General features: G+C 34.4%; 1 protein-coding gene across 8 annotated transcripts in view; it reads left to right on the top strand.

Annotated features, from left to right (window-relative positions):
* Positions 1–21,265, top strand: part of DMD (dystrophin) — a 2,504,498-nt gene that overhangs the window by 949,295 nt on the left and 1,533,938 nt on the right. For all 8 annotated transcript variants that reach the window (XM_069063824.1, XM_069063827.1, XM_069063826.1 and 5 more), the window contains 2 exons: positions 1,362–1,507; positions 2,316–2,528. In XM_069063824.1, the coding sequence (XP_068919925.1) occupies positions 1,362–1,507; positions 2,316–2,528 (359 nt within the window). The remainder of the gene's footprint in view (positions 1–1,361; positions 1,508–2,315; positions 2,529–21,265) is intronic.

Here is a 21,265-nt window from a genome sequence, read left to right as displayed (position 1 = left end):
TATATATATATATATATATATATATATATATATATATATATATATATTCTTTTTGTGCTCATCCTATTGGCAAGGGTTAAAGGGGGAAAAAAAGAAATGTAAATTCCAGATTAGACAATCTCAACACTGATTATTTCTCATTATTCTTGCTTATTGCAGTTTATGGAACCAAAATCTTTGGTAGCATATTGTAAGGGAAAAAACAAAAGATCATTGAATTTGGAATCAGAGATGCTGGCTGTGTGACCAGGACAAATCACCACCCCGCTTAGTAATAATTTCATCATTACAAAATGCGGATAATAGCATTCACACTACCTACCTCATAGGATTGCTATAAGAACAAAAAAGAACAATAAAGCATCATAGAAATATAAGCTATTACTGTTAACATTATGATTAATTCCTAGTCTCTAACTCACTTCCTTTTGCCTCTAGTATGAGGGACATAATTTATGCCAAGATATGTGTTTGTGTATGTATATATGTATATACACATATATTTCTACACATTTGAGGAGGCATGTTAGTAATCCATCCTTTCTCACTTTTGTAGAACCACAAAAGTCACCCTGCATCTTTTTCAGCTGTCTTTTCTTTCTTCATTTCTGAAATTAGACCAATTGTGGAGGGCAGAAGTGAGCAACTGAGCTAATGAATTGCTTATGTCTCTAGCAGATGTTATCTATATAAGACATCTGCAATGTCAGTTTAATGGGTATAATCCAATAAAATCTAACTTAAATTTCTCTGTTACATTAACATTATATGATTTTAACAGATGTACTAAAATGAAAATTGCCTTCAATAGATAGTTTAAACACATTAACATTGGCTATAAAAATGATTATTCCCCTTCCGACAAGGGTACTAAAAATTAAATTTTAGCATTAAAAGGAGGGAATGTTAGAAAATAAGACAATAGTCTTGCTGAGACAACCTGTTGTCTTCACAAATTGATGTTTTTATATTGGTTGCATATTTTAGTTGGGATTCTTCATGCATTATTAAGATGGTGTTAGAACCAGCTCCCTCCATTATGCCAATGTATCTATGATCTCATCAATGTGGACATTCCTTCCATACTCCCTCATTAAGTCATACCCTATCCACACTTGTAAATCCTGTAATACTTTTGCCCATATGTAAAAATATATTTTGATCTAAAATAAAGGCAAAATCATAAGTAAAAGCAAAAGAAATATATTAATGCAGTTAGAAAAAAAACAAATATTTTTTCCAGTCTCTTTGATTTCATAATTTTTAAAAGAGTGATTTTTTTTTTTGCTGACAACTTTTGGGAACATAATAATAACTTTGAAGCCATTTAATTTTTTCTCATTTTCTCCTTTTGGATGAAGCTTTGGACAGTTTACCTCCTACACATTATCTGGAAATGATGAGTACTATACTTACTTGTATCCAGCAGTCAGAAACCAAACTCTCTATACCTCAGGTAACTGTCACTGAATATGAAATCATGGAGCAAAGACTCAGGGAGTTAAAGGTATGTATCTATTTGCTGCTTACTAATAACAAAATATGGGAAAATTCTGTGAATGATATAAAGAAATTCTGGGTGACAATTTACTGATGTCGACTAAATAACAAGACATAAATACCCCCTCCTGAAACAAGCTATAGTCTTAAATTCTTTCTATATAAGAAATAAGAGCTATTCTTGAAGTTATCTGTACTGAATAAAGATCAGACATTTGTTTTATAGGTTGATATGCATCTTCAAAGAAATATTTAATTAGATTTTGGGGAAAATTAGATTTTTTTCTTTAATTCTATTATAATTCTTATCACATTTCCAATAACAGAGTAGTGAAAGAAATTGCACCTAGAAAATGTAGGGAAAAAAGGGGGGCAGCTAGGTGGCACAGTGAATAGAGCACCAGGCCTGGAGTCAGGAGGACCTGGGTTCAAATCCGGTCTCAGACAAAAACTAGCCCTGTGACCTTGGGCAAGTCACTTAACCCCAATTGCCTTCCAAAAAGCAAAATAAATAAATAAGAAAAGAAAATGTAGAGCTTTCTTCCTTCTTCTTTTTACCAATCCTTCTTTCTCTTTGTCCCTTTCTTCCCTCCTTCTTTCTTTCCTTTCTTATTTCCTCCCTTCTTTGCTTTCTTCCTTTGTTCTTTAATTCCTTTCTTTCTTTCTTCCTGTCTTCCTTCAATTCATCTTCCCTCCTTCCTTCCCTTTTTTCCTCCCTCCCTCCTTCCTTTGTCTGTATCATTTTAAAATGTGATATTTTTTAAAGTGAGACTGTACATTTTGTTGTAAACATACCATTATTTTCTCCATCACAGGCTTTGCAAAGTTCTCTGCAAGAACAACAGCCAGGTCTGAATCTGCTCAGCACAACAGTGGAAGAAATGTCAAAGAAAGCACCACCAGAAATTAATAAAAAATATCAGTTAGAACTTGAAGGGATACAGACCCGCTGGAAGAAGTTATCATCTCAGCTGGTGGAACACTGCCAGAAACTAGAAGAACAGATGACTAAACTACAACAATTCGAGGTTATCAGAGATTTTTTTTCTTCCTATGTCCTTCCTTCCTTTCCCCTGCCCTTTTTTAACTCTATTCTCCATTGTTAGATCTGTTCTATGCAGCTTAGTCAGTAGGCACGTGACCTCCAATGTTATTCAAAACCACATCTAAAATATAAAATTCCTTCTCAAGACAGAAGCCACTTAGGCATATTTCTGTGCCAATTTCTCATTAAAAATAGTGATTTGGCTTCTACTTAATATTTTCCTTGAACATCAACCAGTACTCTCATCAATGTCATCTTCACTTAGTTTTATTTTTTTAATTTGGTTGAATAGTTTTGATGTCTATAAAAATCATTCAATTTTCTTTATCCTTGTGTTTTTTTTTAGAATAGAGCTCTTGCTTTTCTTATGGAAAATTGACAGTTGAATACACATGATCTCTGTTTCTATATAAGTTCTTTAAATGAAATTACCCAAAACATGAATTATTCCATTGTTGACTGATATTTTTATTTCTGGTAATTTCATTTTTTATTTTTATGTACACTTTTTGAGTTTTTATCTCTTGATACCAGCACAAAGTTCATAGCCAACAAGAATGTCATTCAAACCTTGCTTATTTAATTCTGATTCCTTTTAAAAGCCTCTACTTGGCCAACTTACTTAGATATAGTCTGTTTCTTGAACAATGGGCATGGTCTCTTGCTGGGTCCATATTCAAATTGTTCTCAATTTGGTTGAACATGTAGGAATTTATATTCTGCTAGCATAAACTAACAATCACCTTCCTACCTTGAGCGATTGTTTCTGCTTTTACTTGGTAATTGTTATCATGGCTTAACAAATGCTAATATTCTAGCTTTAGTGCTATCAATAGATAATTTGTTCTAGAACTATTCCTTTTTTAAATATATATGACATTCTTTCCCTATTTTCCATCTGCTAGAAATCTTCTACTTTAGAAATTCGTTACTTATGCAATCTTCTCAATCAAGATTAACACCTTCTTATCTGTGCATCAGAAATGGGAAACCAATTTGATATATTTCTCCCAGCATATGTCTGCTTCTTTCTGTGGAACACCTGACTCTCTTCTACACAGCTGTTCAGCCTTGATGTGTGAAATTGGTCAATTTTTTTTTCCATTTTTCAAATGCTTTATTAACTTCTGATTTACATCATTCATTTCCACCAGATTTTGAGCTACAAATTTCTCCCCGTTTTTCCCCAACCCACTGCCCCAAAATAGCAGTCCAACAGGATATCCCCTGGTCCAGTCAGCTGTCTCCCATATTTTCTCCCATGCCCCTTTCGACTTTTCCAGTAGGGCATGGTGGAACTGTATATCTTATTTCCCAGTGCCTGTATATCTTATTTCCAAATTACATGTAAAATAGTATTATTAATAGTATATATACATATATATCTTTAAACATATGGTTTTAAAACTTTGAATTAAAGATTCATTCCCTTCTTCCCTTGTCACCCACTCTTACTGGGAAGATGAGCAGTTCAGTATAGGTTGTACATATGTAGCTAATGCAAAACCATAACATAGGAGATATATTATAAAAGATTGACTATATTTCCCTCCCTCCTATCCCACCTCCCACTTGTTCTATTTTCTACTTTGATCCTGTTCTTTTCAAAAATGGATGCTTCCAACTTACCTCCCCCCCCAGCTTGCCCTCCCTTCCATTATCCCCCCTCTCATCCCTTCTCCCCCCTACTCTCCTGTAGGGTGAAATACACTATTTAGTGTGTATTTCATTACCTCCCCAAGCCAAATTCAATGAGAATAAGGTTGACCCATTCCCTTTTGCCTTCCTGTTCTTCCCCTCCATTGTAACTATTTTCCCTTGCCTCTTCTGTATGAGATAGTTTACCCCCATTTTGGCTCTTATTCTCCTCTCATTATATTCCTCTCTCACCTCTTAATTTCACCTTTTAAGTATCATCCCTTCCAGTTAAATTGGTCCTGGGCCCTCTATCTATGTATACCTGTAAACATATATACAAACATTCACATATGTATTCATATGCCCATATACCCTCATATATATATATATATTTCTATTCCCGTCAACTATTTTTATACTGACAAAGGTTTCATCAGTTACAATTATTGTTTTTCTTTGTAGGAATGTTAATAGTTTAACTTTGATAAGTTCCTTATGATTTTTTTTCCCTGTTTACCTTCTCATGCTTCACTTGCTTCTTGTATCTGAATGTCAAATTTTCTATTCAACTCTGGTTTTTTCATCAAGAATGCTCGAAAGTCCTCTATTCCACTGAATGGCCATATTTTCCCCTGAAACTTGATACTCAGTTTTGCTGGGTGGGTGATTCTTGATGTTAATCCCAGCTCCTTTGACCTCCAGAATATCATATTCCAAGCCCTTCGATCCCTCGGTGTAGAAGCTGCCAGATCCTGGGTTATCCTGAATCTGTTTCCACAATATTCAAATTGTTTCTTCCTGGCTGCTTTTAATACTCCCTCCTTAACTTGGGAATTCCATAACCTGGCTATAATATTCCTAGAAGTTTTTGTTTTGCGATCTTTTCCAGGAGGTGATCAGTAGATTCTTTCAACCTCTATTTTTCCCTCTGGTTCTAAAACATTAGGGTAGTTTTCCTTGATAACTTCCTGGAGGATGATTTCTAGGTTCTTACTTTGATCACGGCTTTCAAGTAGTCGAATAATTTTTGAATTATCTCTCCTGGATCTATTTTTCAGGTCAGTAGTTTTTCTCATGAGATATTTCACATAGCCTTCTATTCTTTCATTTGTTTGGATCTTTTTAACAGCATCTTGATTTCTCATAAAGTCATTAGCTTCCATTTGCTCCAATCTAATTCTGAAGCAATGATTCTCCTCATTGAGCTTTTGAGATTCTTTTTCCATCTGGCAAATTCAGCTTTTTAAGGCATTCTTTTCCTCAATGCCTTTTTGAGCCTCATTTGCCAATTGAGTTAGTTTATTTTTTGAGGTGTGATTTTCCTCAGTCAGGCTGTTGACTCTCATTTCGTAATTTCCTTGCATCGTTCTCATTTCTCTTCTCAATTTTTCCTCCACTTCTCTTATCTGCTTCTTAAGGTCCTCTATGGCCTGTAATCAGCTCATATTTTCCTTTGAAGCTTTGGGTGCAGGAATTCTGACTTCACTGTCTTCCTTCTGTTCCATGCTTTGCTCCTTTTTGTCCCCAAAATAGGAGAATAATGTTGGAATCTTCTGTCTGCTTGTTTTCTTTTGCCTGGTCATGTCTCCCCTCAGTCACTTGACCCCTGGGCTTTTTGCCACAGTAGGACTCTGCCACCAGACAGGGGAGCTTTCGTCCCAAACACTGGGGTTTTCTCAGCTGCCAGAAATATTAGATGGGTGCCCTCTCCGAGGCCTCCATGGGTTCTGGCAAGCTGGACACACACCCTAGGACCTCCACCCTAGACTGCAGTCCAGATCCAAGCAGGTAAAAGCAGGATCAATTACCCCTCGGACTGGTTGCTTGGTCCCCTTACACTCTGCAGGCCAGGAGCTGAAGCTGCCAAGTGGTGCTGGCTGGCTGTGCTGGCTTCTCAGAGGCTTATCGTTCCAAGGGCAAAAGCCGATATACTCCCACTTATTGGGTCCCAAAGTCCAGACTGCATTGACCTCTCACTTTATCCTTAGCAGCTATGTGTTGATAATTCTGGAAATGGCCACAGCTGCTGATGATCTGGAGTCCCTCTGGCAGGCTGCTGGTCATGCCTGCCCTAGGGCTAAAAACCTTGGAGTGGAGCTGGGCTCAACTTCCAGAGCATTGTGCTGGCCAATTCCTGCTGGCCTGCCGGGCTGTCCTCAGCAGGAGGTTATCTTTTCTGTGCCATTTTGTGGGTTCTGCAGCTCCAAAGTTTTTTACATTGTCCCTTTTTTACATTGATTGGGGAAAGTGGATGTCAGAGCCACTCGGAGGTCATGCTTCTACTCTGCCATCTTGACTCCGCCCCCCAAAATTGTTCAATTTTTAAAAATTAATTAATTTTATTTTTTGCAAATCATTATTCTCTGTCATTTCTATTACCTCTCCTCTATTCTCTCTTCTCCATCTTTCTAATTAAACAAAAAAAGGAAAAAAATTATACAAATATGTACAAAATAAATATACATTGTCCTGCAATGCTGATTCCACATTGGTCTTGTCCAAAAATTATTCTTCATCTCAAATCCATAATTTCTCAGGCATGGGTTGGGTGGCCTGCTTCATCTTTGGTCCTATAGAGTCATGATTTTTCAAGGTTTGAAAGTTGTTTTTCTTCATAATATTGCTGGAATTGTATAAATTTTTCATTCTTCATCAATTCTTAGAGGTCTTCCAAGTTTCCTCTGAAACTGTCAATTTTGTTACTTTTTACAGTGCAATAATATTCTGTTGCATTCATGTACCATAATTTGTTTAGCCATTGCCAGGTGAAATCATCATTGGTTTATTGTTGTGAAAAAAGCTGCTATAAATATTTTTGTACATATGGAAGATGGATTATTTTGCAGAAATGAAAGAGTCTGGCATAGTCTGGTTCTTTTATCTAGAGCATTGCTCTCTTTCCTCCTTCCATTGAATGATGATCATTGAACCTAATTTCAGGACCCTCTATAACCTATACCCACCAGAGATACATTTTGTGTCCTTGTAATGCTGCTTGATGATGTTCTTAGCCATATACATTTTCCTTCTTTTGTCCCTTACCCAAGTGACTCAACATAATCACTTTCCTATTCACATTCCACATAATTCCACTTTTCCCATCATGTTGGACTAAAAGTTAGGAAAGAAATTCTTATTTCTGCCACTAACTACTTATGTGACCTTTGGTGAGTTGCTATGTTTCTCTAGGCTCATTTCCTCAAATATAACAGTACAGTATGTACAATAAATTGTGTTGATTTAAGTAGGCAATATGTAGATTTCCTATTAGCTCCAACATTTTTATGAACTATCTACCTTATTTGGAATTTTCTCCCTCCTCATCTATTTCTTGACTTTCTAGCACTTCCTTCAATTTCCAGCTAAAATCCCACCTTTTACAAGAAGCATTTCTTGATCCTAATTAATGCCTTACTCCTATTGATTGTTTCCAGTGTATTATGTATATATTTGTTTGTACACGATTGTTTGTTCTTTGTCTTCCCTATTAGACTGTGAGTACTTTGAGAACAGGGTCAGGTTGTGTGTATGTGTGTGTGTGTGTGTGTGTGTGTGTGTTGTTTTGACTTTTCTTCATATCCCCAGTGTTTAGCATATTCTTAATAAAATGGTTATTGGCATTCTGTCATCCTGTGACTTCCAGTGATAAGGGTCTACAAAAGAGCCCATTCTATTTTTGGGAAGACCCTAATTATTATGTATTTCTCCTTCATAATTTGCCCAAAACATATCACTGTTGTTCCAATTCATTGATCTGACAGTTCTCTGGAACCATGCAAAATAAGGTTAACACCTTCTCCATGTCACAGTTCTTAAAATGTTAAAGATCACAGATGTTATTCTTGAATAACATGCATTTGTCAATGTGATGAATACTCAGATGTCTTTGTCAGGTTGTACACAGTTTTGCCCTGAGTAACTTCTTGAATTTTTATAGTTAAAAATGACTCCTGTATGGTAAATGCTATTGGTAAGAAACTAGGTTATATTCATTTTACTGTATGAGCACAAACTCTCCTCATATTGAAAAGGAAGATTATTTTTTCTAAATACAGTGTCAAGAAGTTCCATAACTATGATTATTCTAGGTTTTTACATATTTTTACCATTTGCTAGTCTTTGTCATATTCATTCTAAGTAAAGGCTTGCATACTTAATTGTATCACCACATATATATTTTGTTGGCATTCATTGGAAAAGAGCTCTAGTGACTCAACTTTTTTAAAGAGATAGCTATGAATAATTATTGTTTAATTTGAATGTTTTTAGGGGAAGATAGGAATGTCAATTTCTGAGTGTTGCCATATATTTTAAGAAACATTTTGAATATTTACACACATACATATGTATGTATATATATATATGATATTTTAAAATATTGAGAACCATGGAATTAAAATGTAAAAAACTAATGGCATGTGTTCCAGTATTTTTAGTTATGATCCTTTAATGAGGTCTTGCATTCCAAGGAAATTGTTGGTCTCAAAAAATTTATCTTTCCTCTATAATAGGCAATGATCACCCTCCTATCCCTATCCCCTGGTGTTATCATTTTATTTTGGATGTCTATCATAGTACAAGATATACTCGAAGCCTACCTCCTAAATGTAAAATATGTGACATAAAATATATCATGCAACATTTGATGATGCGAGGTAACATATATAACTGGTGGTTAAGTGAATATATCATGTACCTACTATGATACAAACCCAGGGAAGCTACCCTGTTGAGGTGATAAACTATTATATCTTTATTGTATTTATGAATTTCTTTTACCTGGTAAAGGAAATTCATTTGATTTAATGAATGATGAAAATCTGATAGTGTATCTACTTTTTTTCAACTTAATTAGTATTAATTGCTTTTTAAAACTTCTTTGGGGTTTCCTTTTCAATGTATGGCATAACTTAAAATTACATCTTGAACTCCTAATTCTTTCAATTATTCCTTGACCTATTTGAAAACATATTTAAAGGAAAAGATATAATGACTGTAGTGGTTCTGTAGAATGCCAAATTCTTATAATGGCTCAAAATGAAAGAAAGCAGAGTCATATGAGTTCAACTGTGTTTGGATTAAAAGTGATGTTGCATAGTGTTTAAAGACAATAAGGATTTACTATCCTTGGCAGAAATGACTTTTGGTATCTCTGTGAGGTAAGTGCTCCAGCCAGTAATTTTCCAAATATGACCCCTTAGCTAAATCTTTGTTTTAGTATTTTTATAAATGTTCCATCAGATCACTGTACTACCTTTTAGATGTATCTTTTTAATGAACTTTTTTTTTGCTTCCTACAGCTTTAATTTTTAGAGATGGCTTTCTCACTTTGTTATTGTGGTTGTCATTTACTTAGATCTACAGCCTAACATCACAAACTAGTATAGTCAAATAAGAACAAGGTCTTCTATTTTCTAAACTAAGTTCTTTATTACCAAAATGTAACAGTGAAACTTTTGTAGCTCCTAATCATGTGAATTAAATTTTTAAATAACATAGAATAGACATAATTGCCTAAAGGTGGCTAGGAATTTACAGGTTGGACTTGGAGTTAGGAAGGTCTAGTTCAAATTCTATCTCAGATGCTTCTTAGTTCTGTAATCCTAGACAAGTAAACGAACTTAAAGTTTTATTTTTAAAATAAGGATAATATCTACTGAGAAACAAATTAGATATATGTATATGTATGTATGTACACACATATTTATGTATAGAACTTTGAAACCTTGAAACTACTATTTAAATGTTAGTTATTAGGGTGGCTAGGTAGTGCAGTGAGAAGAACACTGGCCCTAGAGTCAGAAGGACCTGAGTTCAAATCTGGTCTCATGCACTTAACACTTGCTAGCTGTATGTGACCTTGGGCAAGTAACTGAACCCCAATTGCCCTGCCTTTTGCCCTCCAAAAAAGCAAAAAAAAAGTTAGTTATTATTATTGCTGTTTTTGTTGTTATTGAAACAGACAGCTCTATGCTTAAAGCAGGAAATACTATTTTCCTATATACTAAACAGATTTCCTCATTGTCTTCATGTTACTGATTCTCTTGGTTAGAAGTCTTCTGTATATATGTTCCTTACACAGTGTTTCCACATTTGTGTTATTGGTTTTTGTTGTTGCTTCTGCTATTATTGTTTAAGTTAAGACTCGCTTTTGTTCACAAGAACTAACAATAGCTATAGGATTTCAGCAAATGGATATTTCTGTCTGGTAAAGGTGTAAATACAAAAATGCCATTACCTCTCTGTTAACATCTCACATTTGCATAATGCAAAAGTAAAATCAGACATGTCACTCACAACAAACCATGTTAGGATACTATAAGTATTATCACTTTCATTTTAAAGAAGATATTGAAGTTCTGAAAAGTGACTTGTTGGTCATATGACTAAGTGATTTGTGTGTGGATACATTACTAGTAAGTTCCTATGATAGGAGTTAAACTCAGGTCTCATCACTTTGAGAAGTCCATTAACCAAACTATACTTACTCGTGATCTGATGTAAACTGAACTTAAAATCACAAACTCAAAGAAAAAATGTAACAAAACAATTTCTCCTCTATCTTTGATTTTTTTTCCAATGAAAAGTCATTAGGTAAGGAATTAGGAACATATTCTATTTCATGTTCTCCTTTTCCCATTCTGAACACTGAAGGATTTTACCTATCCGCATCGAAATGGAAGACTTAATTATTGACTTGCTTCTATCAGGCAAATTTTAATGACTGTTGGTTTACTAGAGGGGGGGAAACATTTTTGCTTATTTCTTGTAAGCAAAAAATATTTAAGCATTCTAACATATTTCAAATAATTAGCAATATTTTCCTTTATAGTAAGTTATTTAAGGGCATGTTTTAGGTCATTTTTCATATAGTCATTACTTTGATGGATCCTAGAGGTCATTGATACAAGAGTTAATACTGACAAAAATCCAGATTTAACATCCTGTGTGACTTTTGTTCATATGTCTCCCTTACCCCATGACCAGACCACTTTCTTTTTCAATCACGTATCTCTGATGACATCCTTGATGGCAATTCTTTTGTACAATTCTTTGTTAGTAATGTGTTTTAGCCACTGTGTGTGACTTCATTGGTCTTTGTATGAATTTCAATTTTAATTCTTCAAAGATGTCATACATATGACTAATTAGATATGTCTGTCTAACATTACATGAATTCCTGCACATAAGTAAAAATAGCTTCATAAGAAAAGGTCCTGAATTATACAGGATGGCAACTCATAAAAAAAGTTTGGACTAGGTCTCAACTATAATGTACCGACCAGTGCCCACTGGTGTAAAATGTAAGATGTAAAATATGCACATGTATAAATTATGTATAAAGATGTTTTCCAGTATAATATCATTATACATATATGATATATCATTTATTATAAATAGGCAACCCATTGGTAAAGAGAACTAAAAGATGAGCCCCAGCATATTAGCTAAGAACCTTCTGGAGATGTTATGGGAGCTGTGAACAAAAATCACATGGGATGAAAGGAATAGATATGGTATGAAATATATAGTTGGAGGGATTAAATGAAATAAATGTATGAAATACATGTCATATATACATACTTTTTCAGTGACTTCTCTTACTTCTCTAGAGGTTAATAATGATTTATTTGACTATTTCATCCTATGGTGATTCAAGAACTTTTTCTATCCCTCTTTGCCTCAGTTCCTGTTGGAAGCTAGAAATATCTCCAGTTTATTTGAACACATAGCTTCTTCTCTGTTCTAATATTCTTCCATGCCAAAAAAGATAATACATTATCTAGTCAATATTCTGGTTGCTAACAACACTTCTTCCTTCATACCGATAAGAATGAATTAATATACCCGTGATGATAGTAAGTAATTAAAAAAAAACAAAAGTAGAATTTTTTGTCTACCTGGTGCTACAGACCCAGGGGAACAGAATAAGATTTTTTTTCCTCTTGATCAATGCAGCTCCAGAAAACTAAGTAGGTATTTAGGACAGTGGATTTGGTACAGATCCCCTACCATGAATGGAAGAGAGGTATGATATATATGTGGGTATATCTCACAAAAATCAACCATGAACCAATAAACAGTGCTTAGAATAAAAAGATAAAATAATACCTTTATCTATCCTGAAGATTATTATATTTTAATGGAGAAAACATAATAAATGAATTAGTATAAGATAAGAACAAAACAGATGGATGGTTACCTTAGTGGGAGTGGTACTAACAGCTGAGGTGACCTGGAAAGATCTCCAAATCTTCATCTAAGGGAAAGATGAAACTTAATAACTAGTACAGTCTCTGCTGTTCCTTGAGAAGCTAGACTATAGGCATGATGACACAGGTTGTCTGTGATGACTGTGTTGTCTGATTACTACTAACCAAGCTAAGTGATAGGTTTGTCACCTGAAGGTAGGCTGCTCTCTCAGAGTGTATGTATGTATATGTATGTGTATATGTATATGTATATGTGTATGTGTATGGATATGTATCATGGGTATGTATATGTACATGTGTATGTGCATATGTATACACACTATACACACACACACATACATATATATATATATATATTACTCCTAACAACTCACTAAACATAGAGCCTTTACAATATTTGTCCTTGGAGGGAGTACCCCCATTAATAAAATCCCAGATTTTTCAAAGTTTATATGTGTGTGTATCTATACATATATGTGTGTATGCATATATGTATGTATTATAAGCACTACCATGGTGAAGGGAAAGTAGTTAATTTTGTGGTAAAATTATAAAATATCTTATAAAAATGACATATATAAATGGGATACCATAGTTTCATTATTCTATCTCATGTTACTATTTTATAGAAATTATGGTAATGATCTTATATCATACAAATATATGATTATAATAATGAGGTTTTCATAGCTCATTTACCAAAATCATTACTTGTGAAAGTATTTTAGACAGGAATCATTGCAGTTACAGCCAACCCTTAACATTTTCAAAACATTATGGATCATTTTGTTTGTTTTTTTATTGAGGTTATAGGCTTCATGCAGAAAAGGTTCAAAATTAATTTGATTTATTTAGATAATTAAGTGTTTTATAAGAATTTAAATTTGCAGGTCCTTGTAGAAATGACAGCTGAAATCTTATTAAAATTTAAGTGTACATGTACTTCTGGAAATAAAAGTGAATACTAATAAGCCTATTATAAAAATTATTATCATGGAAAAAATTGACCCTTCCCCCTTTAATGAAATACTTCTTTAAATTAATCAAAGAAAAAAACATAAATTAATTTCAAAGCTTCATGCCACCTTATATATATTTGAGGCTGAAGAAAAAATTATTCCTAGAGTATAACAAATTGGGACAATACTCCCTTGGCTTTGCGGTTAGAGATCCAAAATCTAGAGTTAATGCGTGCATACTAGTACTGTGCTTTGGGTATGGTAGGTGCTTAATTTTGTTGAAGTGATTTGAAAAGAATTGTATTCTATAGGATCAAAGGTGATGCAGTAGGAAAGGAAAGGGATGTTTCAATGGGAGTTAAAACAGAATTGAATTTTATATAAGTATCCCAAATCAGCATTGCAGGACCTCTTAACCAAAGAATAAGTTATACCTGGCAACATTTCCCTCATGTTTTTTCTCATAGAACTGTTCATTACACATAATGCAGTCCTTGAATTCAGAGTCTGTCAGGCTCCCATCTTTGTCTGCCTAGCTCTCTCTATAGGATTTTAAGTTTTAGTGCTAGAAGGGACTTTGTTTATTACTTAATTCTGTTTTTAAAAAATGGGACCTGGAATCAAGAAGACCTGATTTTGAATCCTTCCTCCAACACTTACTAACTGTGTTACCATGGTCAAATCACTTAACCTTTCTGTGTCTTAATATCACCATTTGTAAAATGGTGATAATAATATCTATCTCACAAGATTGTTGTGAAAATCAAATGAGTTAGCATACATGTATAAAGTGCTTTGCAAAACTTTAAGGGAATATATAAAAATTGTCTGTCATCATCATCACCACAACCATCATCATCATCATCATCATCATCATCATCATCATCATCATCATCATCATCATCATCATCATCATCATCCCCTCACCATACCAGTTACTAGATAGGACATTACAATTCCTAAAGACTGACTGACCTTTCCAAGATCAAATCAGCGAATAGCACTGTCAGGTTTCCAGTCTTGCTTCTATGACAATAAATCCAGAGTTCTTTTCACCCTATCATGCTATTATGTGTCTTTGTATCCCCACTTCTTAGCAGAGAGCTGTTATAGGCTACCAAGTATATCTCCCTTATTTTACAGAAGAAACTGATCTGGAAAAGGGGGAGTATGAATGGATATTACCTGATTTTGTGTAGAGCATAGAACCCAGAGTCAAGATCAAAGTTTTTAATCTTGCCTCAGATTCTGTGTGACCATATTCTAGTCAGTGTTTTGAGGAAACAGAAAGGTTGCTAAGTGGAGCACTGGAGAGAGCACTGGCTCTGGAGTCCAGAGGCCTCATCTTCCTGAGTTCAAATATGCTCTCTGGTACTTACTAGCCATGTAGCTTTGGGTAAATCACTTTGTTTGCCTCATGTCCCCATCTGTAAAATGATCTGGAAAAGGAAATGGCAAACTATTTCAATATCTCTTACAAGAAACTTGCCAATGGGGTCACTTACAGTAGGACACAACTAAAATGACTTAACAAGAAATACATTCTCTGCACATAGAATTCTGAAGTCTAACTTCCCTGGCAGTCTTGGTCCCCAGAGCACTCCTGCTCTATCACCTCTCAGGAATCTAAGGTTGAAAGGTAACCCTGGAAGGTTGGGGTACAATGTGATTCATCCTATAATCATTTGATACCAGTCAGACATGAGTAGGTCCCTTTACTTTTTCTCCTCACATTCTCTTCTTAATTTCTTGTAATCTGTCTTCTTTATCAATCTACTGAAACTACTCAATCCAAAATTACTCATTATCTCTTAGTTGGCAAGTCAAATGCCCTTTTGTCAGTCCTCATTCTCCTTGACTTCTCTTCAGACTTTGATGATGTCAATGACTCTCCTCCTTGATACTCCTTTTTTCTTTCTTCCTGTTTTTGGAACACCATTCTTTCCTGGTTCTCTTCCAAACTATCTTTCCTTTGCTTGCATGCTCTTCAAGACCATACCTTTAAACTGTAAGTGTCCTTCAGGGCTCTCTTCTCTTCTCCCTCTATACCATTCTGTACTACTTTACTTGGTAATCTCATCAGCTCCTAGGCATTTAATTACCATCTCTATGCTGATGATTCTCAGTTTTACTATTATTTCTCAACCTCTCTACTGCCCTCCAATCTTACATCTCCAATTGCCTTTCAGACATTCTGAACTACATGTCCATTAGACATATTAAAATCTATATATTCAAAACAGTACTCATTATCTTTCCACAAAAAAAAACCTTTTCCCTACTACCTTACCTATTACCTTAGAGGACCCACACCATCCTTCCTGAGGAACTCCTCAAATTCACAACCTAAGACTCATCTTGGATTCCTCACTAACCCTCACCTCCCATTTCTAAACTGTTACCAGGTTTGACAGTCTCATCTTTGCAATATCTTTTGAACATGTCCCATTGTCTCTTCCTACATTTCCACAGCTCTAATAAAGGTCCTCATCACCTCATGCCTGGATTATTTCTATAGCCTACTGGCGGGTGTGGTGCCTTCTGCTTCTCTTCCCATATCCTTTAAGAATTTGGATGCTAAACCACTTTGTGCATATGTTTAGTTTTGATATTACTTTATTGTCTATGGTACCTTTTAGCAAGATGTAGTTCCCTTCCTTGTCTCTTTAAATTAGGTCTATTTTTGCTTTTACTTTAACTAAGAAAAACATTGTTATACAAATTTATTTTTTGTTGTTGTTGTTATTTGTTTGTTTGTTTTACTTCAACTGCTCCAGGCCCTTACCTACTCTGTGTGTGTGTGTCTCTCTGCTTCAAGTGTGTTTCTTGTAAATAGTATATTGTAGAATTCTGGTTTTTGATCCACTCTGCTATCTGCTTCCATCTTATGGGAGAGTTCATCCCATTCATATTCACAGTTATGATTACTAATATTGTATTTCCTTTCCTCCTATTTTTCCTCCTTTTTGTCCTCTTTTTTCACCATTCCCTCATCAACTGTTTTCCTTCTCTCTACCACCTCCCTGATCTGCCCTCTCTTCTGTCATTTCCCCCACCACCACTTTACTTAATCTCCTCCCTTCCTACTTTCCTATTGGGTAAGATAGATTTCTATATTCAACTGATTGTGTACATTATTCCCTCTTTGAATCAATACTGATGAGAGTAAGGTTCAAATGATACCTATTTCCTACTCTCTCATTTTTCCCTCCACTGTAATAGGTTTTTCATGCCTCTTCATGTGAAATAATTTACCCCGTTCTAACTCTCCCTTCCTTCTGCACCCAGGGTGCTCCTCTTTCTCATGCCTTAATTATTTTTGTCATTCCCTCAAATTCACCTTATACCCATTTCCTCTATGTGTATTCCTTCTTACTATATATTATTAGTAGTACAATTTTATTATCTTACAGCTCTATTGAATCCCTTATGCTTCCCCCCACCCCTTTTTTTACTATTTCAGGTTTCTCTTGGATCCTGGTATTAGAGATCATTTTTTTTTGTTTGTTTAATTCTGATCTCCTTATGAAAGCTTGAAATCCTTCTATTTCATTGAATGACCATTTTTCCCCTTGGAATATTATGCTTAATTTCACCATGTAGGTGATTTGTAGTTGTAGTTGTAGTTCCTTTGACTTCCAGAATATTACATTCAATCACCTCTCTCTTTTAATATGCAGCAGGTAAGTCCCATATAATCCTGATTGTGGCTCCAAAATATTTGAATTGTTTCTTTCTGGTGACTTGAATTATTTTTTCCTTGACTTGAAAGTTCTGAAATTTGACTATATATCCTTGAAATTTTTATTTTGGGATCTGTTTACTGAGATGATGGGTGGATTATTTCAGTACCCATTTTGTCTGCTGGTTTCTGGATATCAGGGCAGTTTTCCTTGGTAATGTCTAAGGTCTTCCCTTTGATTATGGCTTTCAGATAGCCTAATGATTCTGACATTGCCTCTTCTGCATCTGTTTCCCAGATCTGTTGCCTTTCCAATGCGGTATTTTATATTTTCTTCTATTTTTTTTCATTCTTTTGAATTTGTTTGATTGAATCTTGATGTTTCATAGAGTCATTAGGATCTACTTGCCCAATTCTAACATTTAAGGAGTTGCTTTCCTGAATTTCTTACTTTCTTTTCTCTTTGATCAATTCTACTTTTTAAGCAATTGTTTTCTTGTCCCACACTGTTAAATCTTTTTTCATAATTCTCTATCATCACCCTCATTTCTTTTCCCAATTTTTCTTCTACCTCTCTTATCTAATTTTTAAACTCATTTTTGAGCTTTTCCATGAGTTTTTTCTAGGCTTTAAAACACTTCCCATTTCTCTTTGGGGTTTTAACATTGTTTTCCTCTTCTGAATTTGTTTCTTGGTCTTCTCTGTTGCCATAATAACTTTCTATGTTCAGATTGTTTTTTGTTCTGTTTTGGTCATCTTTTGTGGCTTTTTCTCTTTCTTTTCAATTTGAGCTCTGTTTCCATGGTGGAAAAGACACTGTCTCAGGCTTCTTATGCCAGGGACTACAGGTCATTTTCTGTTTACTTGGTGCTGCACTGATGTAGCACTGAGACCTTCAGGGGACCCTCATGTCTTGGTACTGTGCTATGGTCCTCATATGTTCACAAAATGCTCCTCCAGTGAAGGGTTGAGAGACCAGCAACAAGTTTTCCCCAAGTTATACCTTCTCATGGAAGTTATTTTCCCCCTTTCACCAAAAGGCACTAACTAAAATTTCTTATATTTGGCACTAGTCTTTTTTTTTAAATAATGGAACAATAGGGATTGATCAAGTAAGTGCCTCAAGTTAGAAAAAAAATTCTTGTTTCACCATGTTGATTTTTTTCTTAATGGATACCTACTTCTTGTTCATATTTAGTTTATTATTCTGATTGATTTAATTGAGATGCAGCTTAATGTCTTCTCCAGTTAAATGAGGTTATGAAATTGTCTAGGCCAGCTTCTAACTTTACATAGGAATGACCATTCTTTACTAAAGTAGTTTTAGATACAGATACTCCATTTCTTCCACAAAGAAAATGAAAATTAGACAACAAATATGTTTTAACTCATCCAACTCATCAACAATGAAATGAAGAAGCAATTAGGCCATGGCCTTAACATGATATTTAATATTCTCTGTATTTTTTCCTATTCTTTTAAAAATATTTTTGATAATCACCAACAGAGTGCTTTGAGTAATGCTCCAATGTCCCTTCTATTTATAACATTCTGTGAATCAAAGATATATTCATGAGATTATGAATATAGAGGTGGCAGCATCCTTAGAAATTATCTAATTCACACCATTCATTTTACCAATCAGGAAACAGAGGAACAATTGATTTCTGGGTCACACAGATAATCAACTGCAGAGCCAGGGTCTGCATCCAGACCCTTTGGCTCCAAATCCAAGGTGCAATCATCTATATCAAATTGCCCTTCTTATTTGTCAGATACATTATTCTGGTTCAGGAAAAAAATTCCTCGAAGTGAAATGGCTATAAATTCAAGTGAATAAAGGTCAAAACATTCTATCCTAGATGAAAGAAGAAACATTAATTAGAATATAAAATTTTGAAAAAAATGAGAACAAGACAAATTTGAGAAAATGTATGCAAATTTTATAAACCATAACTGATTTATAATATAAATTATTATTATTTTTGATTGTTTTACCCTATCCTAATGTTAGAAATTGTTTTTGAAGCTAGGTTACCTTGAAAACTAATAAGTGGGTATTAATACCCATTTAAGAGCAAGTATGGAATTTAGTCATTCTTCTACTCTCTTAAGTTAAGCTCCATTGAGAGTCTAGGGAAAACTGCAAATTTTTTGTTTGCATTTTGTTATACCCATGATCAATATTGATTAATTTTGAACTTTCTAAGTAAAAGACTTGCTGAAGTCATCTGTTTCCAATGTTAATGTAGAAAGTTTATATTTGAATAACAAATCCAACTTTATTGTCACACTGTATAATAGAATTTAGTTGCTTTAAAAATTACTACTTGGGCTATTAAAAAGAATTTAAATTTTGATACTCATAGCTTTCTTTAAACAGTGAAGGCCATTCTGATCCATGCAAACTATAAAATCCAAAGTCAAATTTAGAATATGGAGTTAATTATTTCTAGACCTCCTTTCCTATTTAAGGTTTTTTTTTTTAACCTGTAGATGTCTTCTAAAATAACAAAAGATTTCAGTTGTTTATTTCACCCCCTATAAAATCACAACTTAATTTCCTTAAAACTCATAATTTGTATTGCAAATGGATTACCCTCTTGGGCAAAATATTTACACACAATTGTATGAGCTATAAGCCAGGCATTTTATTTAAGGAACAGGGAGCTTCTGTACTCAGGCCAGGTTACTGGTAGTTTGGGTTCAATATTGGAAAAAATGAGACACTTACAGGTCATTCAACAGATAATAAAAGAGATTTACTTAGCCTTAGCAGGAGATTATTCAAGAAGGGTAGGCATTGATGATGCCTCTCCTTGATTTAGCTCCATGAAGCTTCGTAGCCTGAGTTATGGACCATGGTCCACTGGCCAAACAGTCCCTGGAGCTCCTTATGGCTGCTTTGTATTCAGGCTACCAGGAAGTGATGCCAGCATTCTAAACCTATAAACTCTTGTGTCAACCAGTAATCTAAAGTGATTTCCATACCTTCTAAGGAAAATCTAATTCAAATTTCACAGGTGGAAAGATTCAAATGTTCCACCTACTAGAGATGGGCTCTGATGGGGGATATTTAAGGAAGAGTAATAGTGAAGGAGGAGGAGGAGGAAGAGGAGGAAAAGGAAGAGGAGGAGGAGGAGGATAAAATGTCAATAAATTATATTTTTTTTAATTACTCAGAAGAAAGAAGAAGGAAGTTCAGAAGGGGACACAGGCAAGCAAGTCAATGTTGTTGCTATCACATTAATTTTAATATGTGCATATTTAAAGAGTCATATGTAATAAATTCTTAGCTTCCCTGAAATAATCTTATTCTGACATGTTTGATATATGAAAATATTCATTTTTTATTTTAGTTCATATTTTTAACGTGTAACATGATAGCCAAGAAATATAAAACAATCCTAAGATGTATTATGATATCGTATCTAGATATAAAAAAAATTAAAAAAAAAACACAGGAAAACTAGCCAAGAGATCAATATATGTCTAAATGTACAGAGAAGTTAAGGTTTAGTCAAAATGATCCCTCGGGAACTTTATTGATAAGGGTTAGGGGAGTTACCAAACATTTCTTCAAAAAGATTTTTAGGAGGGATTTAGAAGGCAAAAGTGATGGGCATAATTAAAAGACCATGGAAATAAAACAGAACATTTCACAATTATATGTACTTTAATGCTGTAAACAATCTTAAAACATGCTTGTAAAGTGACGAAAAAGAAAGGAAAAGCTAAAAATGATAGCAATATGTGGAATAATGAAATGTGTCTTGTGAATGAAATAAACAAACAAAACCACAGAATCCACAGACTCTCAGGTTTGAAAGGAAGCTTAGGCTGTCTAATCCAAATGTATCTCATCTCCTTTTCAATATTTTCTACATTTCCCTCTATCACATCTTTGACAATTAGTCATTCAGTCTTTGCTTGACAATCTCTAGCAAGCAGGAACCTACCTCCTGAGGCAGTGTCTTGCATTTTTTAAAAACCTATAACTGATAGGACATTTTGTTTATATCAGTCTGGAATCTACCCTTCTCTAACTTTGAGTGCCTCTTGTTCTGCCCACTGGGGCCACACAGAACAAGTCTAGATGCAATCTCTCACCTGTTCATTACTGCCCCCAGGCTCCTCAGTGAAGTGGTATATAGATAGCATATTTTCTTTTTTAAGATGATGAAATCTTGCATTGAGAGTTTAAAGCCAGAGGGAAAATTGACACTAT

Source organism: Petaurus breviceps, unplaced genomic scaffold, assembly GCF_028583685.1.
Source record: "Petaurus breviceps papuanus isolate PSGF00001 unplaced genomic scaffold, PetGlider_PUasm1.0 90603, whole genome shotgun sequence".
In the NCBI taxonomy this organism is placed as follows: Eukaryota; Metazoa; Chordata; class Mammalia; order Diprotodontia; family Petauridae; genus Petaurus; species Petaurus breviceps.
This window is presented reverse-complemented; position numbering and strand designations above follow the sequence as displayed.